This window comes from Microchirus variegatus (genome assembly GCF_963457635.1).
Source record: "Microchirus variegatus genome assembly, chromosome: 15".
Taxonomy (NCBI): domain Eukaryota; kingdom Metazoa; phylum Chordata; class Actinopteri; order Pleuronectiformes; family Soleidae; genus Microchirus; species Microchirus variegatus.
Genome location: NC_139816.1, coordinates 13,042,197 through 13,056,332, shown reverse-complemented (window position 1 = coordinate 13,056,332; position 14,136 = coordinate 13,042,197). Strand labels below are relative to the sequence as shown.

The 14,136-nt window shown below is 39.8% G+C and overlaps 1 protein-coding gene across 2 annotated transcripts in view; it reads right to left on the bottom strand.

Annotated features, from left to right (window-relative positions):
• dok6 (docking protein 6) overlaps positions 1 to 14,136 on the bottom strand; it is a gene marked incomplete at both ends in the record, with an annotated part of 47,295 nt that overhangs the window by 15,949 nt on the left and 17,210 nt on the right. For both annotated transcript variants that reach the window (XM_083901919.1, XM_083901920.1), the window contains 2 exons: positions 2,988 to 3,102; positions 6,940 to 7,047. In XM_083901919.1, the coding sequence (XP_083758045.1) occupies positions 2,988 to 3,102; positions 6,940 to 7,047 (223 nt within the window). The remainder of the gene's footprint in view (positions 1 to 2,987; positions 3,103 to 6,939; positions 7,048 to 14,136) is intronic.

The window sequence follows — 14,136 nt, the reverse complement described above, 5'->3', positions numbered from 1 at the left end:
AAATGGCTCCACCAGGCCTAAAGGAAAATGTCCACTTTTATTTCAAATTTAAAAACTATAAAGAAAGTTTCAGAGTCAAAGAATATTTCAGGTCTTTGAGAATCAACACTCTAAAACACACACACTGATGAAAAGACTGCAGATATTTCTAATGCAGATTATTGGCAGATTATTAATATTCGTGGCACCTTCTTGTGCATTTGTGTATAAGAGAGAATAAAAAAGAGAAAAAGAGTTGGGGACAGCCAGAGTACTGCATGCAATAACCTACTGTCTGCATGCAAAGCCTTCTCCACACGATGACTCTGTAAGTTATTTATAAGACAGTATGAATGCTGCTTTATCACTTTTTGAACCATCCTGCCTGCATTCCATAATACTTACTAGAAAGCTGACCCGAAAATGGCCTGCAGGTTATGGGCTAATCAGCACATCACGGCCCGACAGCAAATAAGTCTTTTTTTTGTAAAAACCTTAAACTACTCCTTTTAGGCTTCATGGGAATATTAAATTAATGAAATGTTGGAATATATCACGGTTATGAATGCTGCCACTGAAAGTTGTATCCAGAACTCGCGGCAGCTGGCGCGACGGGAAGGGAGGGCATCCACCGAAAGACTGAATCAAATACAAATGTGCAAGTCTGTGTGGCAGTCTGTTGTTTGTGAATACAATTTTCCTTCCTGTTAAGAAAAAATATTGTGTTTACAATGGAGACGATTTCATTTGGTGAGAGTTACTGGGGTATGAAATGAGGCAAATGCAAGAGTTGTTTATCTTCGTGGAGCCGAGTGACTCCGAGCCTTGTGAAATTCTGGGATATATCCACAGCCAGTGTTGTGAACAAAGACGTGGGAAGACTGTGGCGCCCTATTGTGGGAACGTTTCGGTGTTTATTAGTCCGAAATCGTCAACCAAACTTGCGGAATCGCTGGAATCGTGAGACAGCCTGCTTGTCAGATCAACTCCAGTGTCCAATAGGGACAGATATACACAACTTTGCAGGGTGAAGGAAAGGTCTGCTGTTGCCTGAAGCACTTCATTCACACACACACACAACAGAAACACACACAGGCGTAAGTACAGAGCAACAACGGCTCTGTATTTAAGCTCCCTGCTCATGCCTTACCACATTCAGCTCTTTTCATTCAGTTACTATGGCCTTTAAGTGCCTCTAAACTCCCACACTTTTAAGGCCACTGGGTGGAAAATCGGCTAAACAAACACTTCATCAGCACTGAGGCAGCCTCGGCTGTGTCTGTGTGCCATGCATGAAGAAATTGGGTACGGAGACGTCTCAGTCTGTTTTGGAGCCGTAGGTGTGTGATGGAGAAGGATAAAGAGGGATTTGAGAAAGGTGAAAGTGACATAAAATGTGAGTATTCACGTTATGAATTTTCGTTTCTGATTCAAAAGGTCCCGATTCAGAGATAGAGCTATTCCAGTTTACCTGGTGATGAAAGAGACCTTAGACCTCTCACCTGATACTTCATGAAAAATATGAATGATTACATTAGAAATTGACCCCAAAGTAGTTAAATTAATGCACTTGTTACTTAATATGAACACAGTGCAACTCTACAGTACAGTCAAAGGCGATAATTCAAACATAAACCATACAAAAACCCATTCTAGTTCAAAATATACAGCCTAAAAGTGCATCAGACTGTTTGAAGTAGAGCACAGATGCAATAGAGGACATCAGTCTCACCAGACCACAATAGTGTCGTGAGTGCAGAGGATACAGGAAATTCATGAAAAGATTGCGATAAGGATTTTATGAATCAATATTTGATCTTTTTTTTAATATTATTATTATTATTTTTGCCCCCAGCAAAATAAATAATAGCTTCTCACACCTTATTTTATTTATAAACTATTCATATCTCACCTCCATCAGAACTGCACCTTTACAACTAGCATTAAAATGATAGTTATCTGATCTGCCAAACCACTTCAGGAGGCTGTCGGGAACACTCTGTGACCATATTGAACAGAAGAGTAAACGCAAATACGTGAGCGGGAAATACGTTGGTGGCTCTGACGCTGATGTAGTCGTGTTAGAGTGAAGGAAATGAATGAGTGATCATGGGTGACGGAGTAGACTTGTACGTTATCCACGTGAATATGTACGTTTTAGTTTCGTAACTCATTACTTTTGCTGTATTAGATCCAGAGAGCGACTGGCTGAAAATGAGGATGAAAAACCTTCACTTCCTGACTTCCACAACTTCACAGCTTTTCCTTCCCTGACTCGTCACACTCGGAACTCATGGAACGAAACAAACACAATCAGCTTTGACCAACAAAACCGTGGTGAGTGCAACATCGATTACAAATTACAAATACTGCTGATCGTGTTGTCTTTGCTCGCAACTGCTATGCAATCAAATCCTGTATTGTATAACCCTGCACATCCTAAATGATTGTATTTTGAGGCGTGTTCATACATAGTAGTTTTTATCCGATCTCTCTATCAGAGATCATGTTTATTTTCTTTGTATAAAATTTATTTTTAATATTTTCATCCATCAGCTTTTTCACATCCTTCACAAAGGAATGGACTGAGCTCAGCCTATCATTTGCTCATATTAAAAGCAATCTCTATTGTTACAGTCCATGACTGGGTTGAAAGTTATTGCAAATGATGCCAGTATAATTTTTCATAAGCGCAGTAAAAGAACAAATCAATATTTCAGCACAGATTTCCTCCCTTTTTATACAGTGCAAATGAGCCATAATTGGCCCGAAACTCTAAATCTCTGGTTTCACCTTTTTTTCTTTCTCTGTTCTTGCTTTCACTTCTACTTATTTATCAACTTCTTGCCAAACTTTTTTCACAAACCATCACTCAAATCCTGACCCAACACAAACTCGTCTCATTATGTTATAAACAAAGAAAAATAAATCCTCCCTTGTGAGTGCTTGTGGGGAAAAAAAGGACTGAGTTGAATTTCTGAATGGAACCAAAAAAAAAAGGAACTTACCTGAGTCACAGGCAAATGTCTTGGACATGTCACCGCAGAAGATAATCGCCACGGCATGCTTTTTTGTCTCCCGTGGCATCCGGGTAATGTTCTTGACGTTATGGAGCTCAGTGATCTAAGGAGGAAGAGGGAAGAAGAAGCAGCAGCAGCAGCACATTACACAAATGAACACAGTCAGCAGCAGCAGCAGCAGTGAGGCTGAATTGCCATCCTGCACTGCTTTACTGAAAGAGTGAGAGAAGTTCAGGGGCTTAGCATATAAAACGAACGCAGAGTATAATAGAAATCTCATGGGATAAATAAAAGATAGTAGTAATTTGCTGATTATGAAGAGAAAAGACAGGAATCGTGTATGTTATGTCGCTGCAGTGTGATTTCCCCTTCAGTGTGGGGCTGTAGTATGTAATGTTATTTATTTACTTTTGAGTTTGAGCGTCTCTCCTTTAAACTGCTTTAAATTTGCGATCGAAATAACCCGAATCACTTTACGAGGAGATTGATCGTGAATAAAAAAAAAAAAAAAAGATTACATTGAGCTGAATATCGCCTGCATTTACAGGCTGTTTTGTTCAACAATCTCCTCCGTGTTCACTCTGCCTGCGAGATAAGGCCCCCATTACATTATTGTAGTCCATTGTGTGCTGACTGTGGGCCCTTCGCCAAACTGTTGGGAATGAATTAGCTGGGCTCGCTGCCCGTACAGTAAAGCTTGACCGTTAAAGGTTAACAGACTCGAGCTAATAACACACACGCAACATATGTGGACAACAGATCTCTTTTGCCTGATAACACCGCGCGTAATCAATTCCCCTCGTCTTTTGTCAGATATCCTCGGCTCAGCGTTAAGACTGTGCCCGAGAAAATTCAGCGTCTTCAGTGTCTTCCGGAGAAGGAGGCTGTGGATATTGTAAGTATGTGTTTTTTTTTCATTTGTTGTTTCTCATTCTTCTCAAAGATAATACTTAAATATTGATATGATATGAGGTATTTCTTTTCGTTTCCCCCTGCCCCTGTGAAGATAAAGTATTTATTTGTCCTCAGGCAGGCTATTCATATATACTGTATATAACTGACACAGAGTAAGCATCAAGGGTGGAAATTTCTGAGCTGTGAATTTCTCATCTCTTTCTCCGTTTGTGTTAAGTGTGCAACTGTGTGTGGTTCAGCCTTCCTGTGTGTGTGTGAGTGTGTGTGTGTGTGTGTGTGTGTGTGTGTGTGAGAGAGAGAGAGGGAGAGAGAGGGAGAGACTTGGGAGCATTTCCAGCCTACAGCACTGTAGTCTGAGCAAAGTGAGTTTCCTCTTCTTCTTCTTCTTCTTCTTCTCACATATAAGAAAGAGCCTCACTTTGACAGACAGGCGAGTGACTTCAAGCCGTGTCATTTAAAGCACAATTAACTGTGCAGCAAAAGCCATTTATGTCGACACAACAATATCTCTCACACACTCTGCGGACAGAAAGCGTTTGTCATTAAAATAAATAAAAATGGGATGCTACACCACGGCTGGTAACAACAATTTTTACAATAACACACTCAAACAGAAGGGGAGATGGGGGAAAGAAAGCATCACAAATTTGCATCTGGTTTCAATTCGTGACACACAAATAAATATAAATAACACAACTCATGTACAGAAAGTGCCTAATATATGCACAGCAGGAAAAAAAGGAACTACATTTCTTCTTATTCTTCCTGCTGAAAAATTTCCTGAATGCAACCTCATGCACACCAGCACTAAAGCCTAATTTATACTTATGTCTTAGATCAGCACAGAGCTTAGAGTGCAGCCTGCACAACCCTATAGTCTATGCTAAACATGTCAGCATCTTGTGCACTGGTATGGTTAATCTAAATAAAATTAGACATTTAAAATGCATGCAATCTTGTTAATTTGACTAAAATTGGACAGCTTGGATGTCCTTGAACTTTCAAAGTGGTGTCCCCAATGTCCCGGTGGCTCTGAATTCTCTTGCTCAGTGTACAAAACCTGCTGTAACCGATCAAGATTTTAAAATGGATCTACAGGTACATTTTACGACAGGTTTTCTAGCCAGGATTTTATTTTATCGTAATGGTAATTACACGAGGGAGCACAGCGACCAAGCAGGGGATTGGTGCAGACTGAAATCAAGTGATTTTTTTAGGCAAAAATAAAAAGCTTACGTTACAACCTAGGAGCTGCAATCGCTTCCTGACAAGTGCAAATGAGCATTTGATGGGTTGTACTGATAGGTTTAAAGTGATTCAAAGAAATGGAAAGGAATAGGTCAGGTATAATCTGCCAAATATTAGCCTCGTGATTGAAATCAAGTGATTTTAGGGCAGAAAAAATGTTTACAAGGTAGGAGGTATGGGTCTTACACTGCGTAAAAACACTGGATTGGATATCGGACAGATATTTCTTTTCATCAAAGAGGAATATTTGATTGAAGCTTCATAGAAGGTCTAAAATGACTGTATCGTACTATAATGGAAAAGTGGTATTGTGCCATCCCTGGGTTAGGATTAGCACTGAAAAAATGACAGATTAGGTTCAGGCTAATGTCATGGCAGAAGCTTTGTAGGTTTTATGGTCATAAACTAAGCTGCACATGCAATTTTTCCTGCGGCGAATGAATGTTTATACTGTTCCGATTATCATGGAAACCCATAATGAAACCATGCTAACAGCTAATAACATTCATAAACATGTGGTAGAAAAAACTGATTCCTTCAGTACTGGTCGCTGCTGGTTGCTTCCCCCCCAAAGCACTGCAGCGTCAAAGGAAGCCCTCGAACAGGACCTTTCTTGATCTTTGCGGCGATGCATTACCAGGTGCACTGACGCATGTGCGCTCGCATCCATCGCTCACTTCAGCGCCGGGTGTACGCGGCGCTCCTGGGAGGTTGCGGCCTCACAGGATGCCCCGTGTGACAGCATGATGTAGTAGGCAGGAAGATACTTCATTCACACAATACATGGCTGATACAGTGGTGGCGAGGGATGTTAACAAAAGTGGATTAAAACATCAACCCGGTCTCATCTTTTATGCATAACCTCGCGTTCGCTTGCAATGTGGCAAAATGAGGGATTTATGAGAAAGTTAATTTCAAAAGAAAGTCTATTACACGCCACTAAATCGGCTATCAGACCACATCCACTAAAGAAACCTGGGGTCCACGCTCCTTATCGGTTACGTGCTCTGTGTTCGAGGTGCTTCTCCAACGGCATCACCTCTCACCACGATAATGAGCCATAATTGGAGAATGCCAGCGAGTTTAAGAGGTGGAGACAGGTATATTAGTCTGGATTATTACAGTCTGAAGGGAAGTAGAGTCTCGGAAGACTTAATTTGATAAAGTTGTCAAAAGTACCTGAATGGTAGGACTAATATTTATTTTTTGATAACTAAATTGCAGCTTGAAACTTTGCAATTTACAAAATGCAAAAATAGAGAAAAATGAGAGAATGCTGAAAAAACCAGGCTTAACTTCTTAATGGACAGAAATGGACAGAACCATCGAGTTGTTTCTCATTGATATACAGTATATTGAACCTTTGTGATATTCATATTGAAGAAAATTATACCAGAATATGTAAGTAATTGTTTTTGAGACACATTATCAAAGATTGGTATTTTGAAGACGAAATGTTCACTAAAAAAGATCTTAGTGAAAAGGTCAACGTGTTACCGAGTATTGATTTCTAATTTCATGGCAATTTGAACAATTCACATAGCATCATCTCGATCGAAACAAAGCATCTTTAGGCTTTGCCCGCGAACATCATCAAAGTGGATTTAATTTAAACCCTTCGCTTCATGAAATATGGATTGGAACGGAATCTTATAAAGGCGCACAAAGCTCTACATACATTATAACATCATCTTCCTCCTTTTGTTTGTGATCATAGCAGGCAGGAGAGGCATGGTTTTCATTATGAATTAAGTACGTTTAAGTCACACGTGTTTACCTTATGGAAGCTCCTGAAGTAGGCTGCCTTCTCGTCCGGGTACTTCTCTAACCGGCGCGGTCCTTTACTGGAGGCTTTCTTGAACACAAGCCAACACCTCCGGAAGATCTGACAACAGAGAATAATGGCAGCCCTGTTACACAAACACAACTCCCCTAAAGCAAAAAATAAGAAAAATAAATAATACACAATGGCAACTGGAGAAGCAGACTACAGCAAAAACACAAACTCATCATCCAGAGAGCTCCAACCTGAGCAGTAACAGTGACAGTAAAAGTCTTCTCCTGCAAACACCAAAACAAAGAACCACCTGGAATTAGCTACCATCTCAAAATACGAAAAAAAAAAAACGATTTCAGCTCCTTCTCAGTTTTAGTTTAATTTATCAACAGGCACTTAAATGCTTTCATTCGTTTAAAAAGCTTACTTTAAGTTGCTCAAAATTCAAGATAAACTTTATTGTCCCATGAGGGAAATTTGTCCTGTACAGCAGTGCCATGGAAGGCGACCTTCAATTAAAAAAACCACGTCGGACACATAATCATCCAGAATCTAACAAATGGTTTCATTGTGCAAGAGCAGCAGCAGTTGAAGTGTTGCCACAGTACATTAGGTTTCCTTCGTGCAATAGTGTATTTAAAATTAATTAAAGCGTTCTCAATTTCTCAAACATAAAACCAGCGATCATAACCAATAAATAAATACAATAAGAAAACTTGCAGAATCTCCCGAAAAAATAAATAAGACCACGGATCATAACCAATATACAAGTGTGATAAAAAAGAATCGATGTTTGCCACACAGTGTGCAGACACACAGACATGTACACACATGCATCCTCTCATCCAATTTTATGTTGGTAATACTGTAGCTGCACGTTGAATTGATTCCTGAGGCACAGTCTGGCCCATCCGCCAGATGAAGATGACACAAATACAGGGGATTGTATATCAGACTACTTCAAGGTCAAATTTGAAAAGGAGCACACACATTTGTATAAAAGTACCTGGTAATATTTCTTTAATTTGATTGCACAGTCTATTATTAGTATTAGTATTAGTATTTTTATTCTGTGTCAATTATTCAATGGTGATGAGTTTATTGGGACCTGGTGTTGCTTACTTGCTCCACTTTGCCAATCATTTATAATAAATGGGGGACATTTGGAAAAGTCAGACCTTCCCAAACACATTCTCCCTCTTCAAATAGTCTGTGCTGAGGTGCAAAATAAAACCCCAGGACAGACAGAATGGAGCAGTTTAGAGGCAGAATAAGTGCGGCGACCAATCGCTTATGAGTCCTACGTGGTTGCCTATCTTTAATAGAGGGACCCTTCTATTTCCTGGTGGAGACAAGCGCTATCACTCTGCCTGATGTACGATTGCCTTGGGCCTCATGGTTGTGTTGGGGAACCATGGATGTACGATTAATTTGTTTACTTAGGTGTGTACTTCATAAAAAAAGCCCACTGAGTTGAACTTGGCACTTGGCGGTAATTGACTAGAGTGGATCCCTAGGTCCTTATCGGTCTGTCTTGATAGGCCTCCAGTCTAGTTAAATGTTGCCCAGGCACATTATAAACAGCAAACCCAAAGAGAATAGAGACACTACGCGCTCTCTAATGCACTGTGCGCCGTCCTCTACACTGTCCATAAAACCCTTTTAGACAAGTAAAACAACAGAGGGGCAGAGGTGATGCTGTCTAACTCCAGATAGAGCATGGTTATTTGTTCCTACAATATTATCTGAACAAAAAAAACACTGACTATTACCACATTACTTTCTCTAAAAGTAAAATTAAATCAAGGCTTGATTCCCCTTTGGGAGACCGCGTCAGTGCAATGCTGCTTGCTTGCTGCACACAAAGTAATTCACCCTAGGAGTGCTCAGATTAAGTAATTATACCAGCACAAAAGCAAGCTCAGTGAGATAGCTTGTGCATTGGGAGTATGAATGGGGACGACTTAATTTAGCCTGCTCCAGAGTTGTCAATGTTTTTGTCAAGGCAGTTCCTATTCTTGGACTGGTGGTGGGTCTTATTCAGACATGCACTTTCATGAAATGTAATTACGCAGATATGAATGAGAAGCCTGTGCCGGTTTGGTGTGAATGATTTCATGGTAGGACTGTGCCAAAGACACTGTTTGGCACAGGAAACTCATTTGCCAGTTCCAGAAGAAGAAGAAGAAGAAGAAGAAGAAGAAGAAGGAACTCTGAAAATGTTTACTTTGAACTTTTTATTTGTTACTATTATTATTTATTGTATTACTTGTCTGTGAAGGCATTGACACCATCAGCTACCCACATGTTGTTATAATAGTATATTATATTATTAACAGTTTACTAGAAACTGCAACTAAAGATTATTTTCCCAATCGATAAAAGGAGTAATGATGAAAAATGTTGATTAGTGTTTCCCAAAACTCAAAATCCTCGAAATTTTAGTTTAATGATTTAATGATTGTCAAATGGAGCAATGAAACAAGAAAAAAAAAATCACATTTAAGAAACAAAAATCAGGATCAAATCAAAATCTCCATCTGGACTTCTTCTTTTGCTTATTTTAATCATAAAAGGACCAGAGAATGTCCTGTATCTAGGTGCTTTTGCCCATTTTTCCAGAGTAACTTCCAACATCTGCCATTTATTGATTTATTGATATAACACCATTGAAACAATTTAAATTGAAGAAAAACAAAAAGGTTTACAGGAACAACATATTTTGCATATAAAACCTATTTACAATAACATTAACTTTGTCTCTCAATGTGCAAAAACAGGCCAAAAACATCTAACTATGTAGGTGTTCTTCCCACAAGCTCATCTCTGGCGACAAAGAAGCTGATTCTGAGGTTTCCTGAAACGGCATGAGTGAAATTACCGTAATAACCACATGGCTTTGATGTGCAACTACTTTTTTTCTGATAGGTACATAACACTGTGTGTCGTCGGCGTATGTTAAGAGATAACAGGGTTGTAGTACAAAAAAGATCCCTGATTAACACCAATAACTAAAATGTTATGTTTTGTTAATAAAAAGTAATTATCTATTGGAAAACACCTTTAGCAGTGTCATAATATAGGTGACATTTTAAGTATTTTAAAGTTTATAATCAGTTATTTTTGAAAGCAGTGCTAAGATGGGACTGAGTTTGTTGTCAGATGCTCCTCCAAAACACATCTGTACCTCACCATTTTTTTAAATATTTCCTGACAAAAGATCAAAGAAGGCACTATCTGAATGGATCTGTTCCAAACAGATTACAATAATGCGCAGCAGCTTGCTTGATCTAGATATGCCTTTTCTGCCTGATTTAAGTCGGTTCTCTGCAGGAGTCCTCAAAGCGGCAAAGCAAAACTTAAACTCAAAACATTTCCCTGGAGCCCGACTGGAATTCAGTGACAGTAACGTCATAAACGTATCTCAGAGATCGTTTCTCCAACGGCGACGGGTCAAATATAGCCTCGATATTTGAGTCTCTTGTAGAGAAAATGACTGTGAAAATATCGGGAGGCTGCAATCGTCTCATCATCTTTATACAAAACGATGTAGAGCAGCCATTTTGTTGTGCGTTCATTCAAATGAAGTGACTGGAATTCAGATGAGACGAGCCATTAAAATTTAACACTTCATTAACGCAATCTCACAATGATTTATTAATGAAAATTATTTTTTCAACACAATTGTGCCTAACACGTGTGTCTGTCCTCTTAAATTAGTAAACAATTAAACAGAATTAAAACGGGAATATTTTATAAGTAAAAAGGGAAAGAAATGACTCCATTATCTGTATTTTTGGGTCAATGTGTTTTTCACTTTTCTTAATCCCCCTTAACTAGTACACTACTGCCTGCATGTTAACTGACAACACTTATTTAAACCAAAAACTAATCAATTACTGGTCGACTAAAACAATACAAAAGGATATAAAGGATATTACATTCGTATACAATACATAACCTTGCTGTAGTACAATAACATTAAGAATTTGTAATACTTTTCTTATAGCTATTGTCCAAAACAACTGATCTACTTGATTTTATTGTTTAATTGTTTAAAAATAAACATTTGAGTGTTTTAACTCAGTTCACTCTGGGTGTAGTGAGATTTTGGCCCCCGTCCCAATACCTCCCCTAACCCTAAATGTTTTCCCTAACCCTAAATTGTGCACGTTCTCGTGTAAGGGGGAGCAAGCGGGGAGTGCGATTTTGCCCTTGTAATCAACCCTCAAAATGTAGAGAGCTCTGGGCTTAAAACGAAGTGGAAGATGACATTACCCATGATGCTTTGCAAATTCAGCGATCCGGCTGATTTATTTCAACAAAGATGGCGGCCAGAATGTCAGAAAATAACTGACGATTTATGAAAGCAGCTAGCTAACTAGCTAACTAGCTTGCTCCACCGGTAGAATTGTCAACATGTGACGTAGGTTAGCACGTTCACTACGTTCGCCACTTCCCTCAAGGAGGGGAATTTTACGGTTGTGGGCACTCAAATACTCAACGAGTCCGCAAAAACTGGTACATGATAAGCCAAAGTTTGAATTCCAGAGAAAATGTGCATCATACACTCTTAGAAATAAAAGTGCTAAGTAGAACCTTATAAAGTTATTTGGCTTGTCCTCATAGGAGAACCCTTAGTGTTACCAAGAACCCTCTTAAAACCCCTTACTCAGGAAAGAGGATCCAAAGGGTTATCTGGATCAAAATGGTTCTTACTAGAACCGCCAGTGTTACCAAGAACCCTTGAAAAACAAATGGTTCCGATTCGAACCTCAGCCCTTGTAGAAGAACACTTTTGGAACCCTTATTTCTAAGAGTGTAGTAGTTTTAACTTGGTTTTCACTGGCGATTGTCATTCAGTTTATCTGGCCTTGAACAAATACCGTATGCCTTTGAGAAAACACCAGAATGTTCAGATGCACATTTGCATTTTGTCTTCATATTGTACTTTGTGTAGGCAGTTACCAAAAAGTGTTAGAAATCCGCTTTTTATTCCACCTACACTAGAGAATCTAAGAACAGTCAAGAGGTTGAATTCATTCTAAAAACATTGTATTAGATATGAATAGGATCCTATTCTTTCAGTTCTGAAGCACATTTCCCCCCCAAAAAAAAGAGAAACCACAAATAGCAAGGCGGCGTGAAAAATAGGCAGCGGCAAGAGCAACGGAGTGGAGAGAACATTTCAAGGGCAATCCTTTCACTTTTAGGGAGGTCTGTCTGTGATGAGGAAAACACTTCAGGCAGCACTTGGCAAGGTGAAGCGAGTTCATCAATACCTGCTCCACAAGAACAACCACACTGAGACAGTTGTACAAGGGGACAGGAAGAGAGATGAGAGCCAAAGTATGATCACAGACAAACAGATGGAAGCAGACTGTTCCAGTGTCTGTTTTAAAACTATCCTGCTCTGTAACGTAGCGACATTTAACGTCACTACTTGGCGTAGTGTGTCACATAAAAGAGGACTCTCTGAAGTCAGACAGCACGCTGACCTTAGTAATGACCTTTTTTTTTATTATCAAATTGCGGGCATTATTGAGGAACTGTCTCACCTCTCAATAAAATATGGAGGCCTGCACCCCCCCCCCCCCCCCCCCCCCCCCCACACACACACACACACACAGGGAGAAATCACTTGTCATTTGAATGAACTGCATTAGGGAAGGGGCTAAAGATATGAAAATGATTTCCAATGACAGCCCGCTTCAGGTAAATGACTAATCACACAGCAGAATAAAAATAGCCGTCTGGTAAGACACCCAGGATTACAGGTGAATATTAAAAGAGAATTGCAGTACCTCAGCGGTGCAAATGTGTTCATAATATCTCTGGTTTTTGACTAAAATAAAAGGGGAAAATGAAGGGAAAAATTGTGTCCGACAAACTCTGATTGAAAGATCATTACAGAGCAATTGAAGACAAGAGCACTTCAATCACGGTCCTTCAACACTCGGCCGTGATGGCACCAGAACTGATTTAACTGCCGTGTAGAATATTTAGCCTTTGCTCCCTGAGTCCACTGAATGGACGAGCACAAAATATTATTCATTTTTACTTTCCTGCAGCTACGCCACGACACTTGACAGTTGTGGCTCAGCGAAATAATAAAGTTGTCTCCACATCATCGCTGGAGTACGACTGGAACAAATTGTGGGTGAGGGATGTGGGATATTTTTAACCTGGTGTTTTGAAAACTTTCTCCAAGAGGCACAAACAAAAAGGACAAACCAAAACAAGCAAACCATTCATTTAAGCTAAAAAAAATAAAAAAATTGCCTGCCCTCGTCTGACTCAGCGGATCCTGTAAACAGAAAATTAGAAATGATTTCTTTTCAAGAAAAATATCTCATAAGTGAAGCCATTGTTGCCTTATAATATACGCTATGTTTACCAAAAATGTTTTCCTCTCAGGCCTGTTTTAATAATGCAAATCAATGTGTTGTGTTTATTGCTAATTAGCTAATGTGAGCATGCAAAACTAAACTTCAACGTGCCTTTTTTTTTTTTGCATTGTGAGCATATTTACAGCCCAACGCACACTGACACAGCATCCATATGTGCTTTTTTTTTTTTCTTTTTTTTTTAAAGTCTATGTCCAAGCAGCAGTGCTCATCAAATCTTCTTCCCACATTCAGCTCCGCATAAGGTTTAGTGTTCCCCCGGCGATAATGACGCCTGATGGACTATGACAGACCAGGCACCGCCATTATCAGCTCCCGGTGCTGGCAATCAATTTCAGACAGTGTCGAAAGTCTGTGCTGCAGTGTCCATCTTTATAATTTGATTTGTTATCCCGTCGGACGGTTGTTACAGCAATCATTGCACGCGGATCGCTCCACCAACAAACGAAAACCCCGCCAACCCCGCCACCCCAGCCCCAGCCTCAGCCCCAGGCTCTCCTTCCCCAATCCTCCCAGGACTGTTCCACCATTTTCACAATTCTCTGTCAAATGTGACGGGCTACAAAAGTTTGTCTTAATTGCACCCCTGCTTCCTCTTGTCACTCTCCTCCCCAAGCTGCTGGCGTTGGGTTAGGGTCACCTTTGACTCCACACATCACATAACTCTCATCCAACCCCCCCTCCCCTATTTTGTAATGCATTTCCTGGCGAATTTAAAATGTTTGGACATCCCATAATTTTGTAATTTGCCCCCGACTACAGCTGTTGGCAGGGTGGTGAGCTAGCCGCG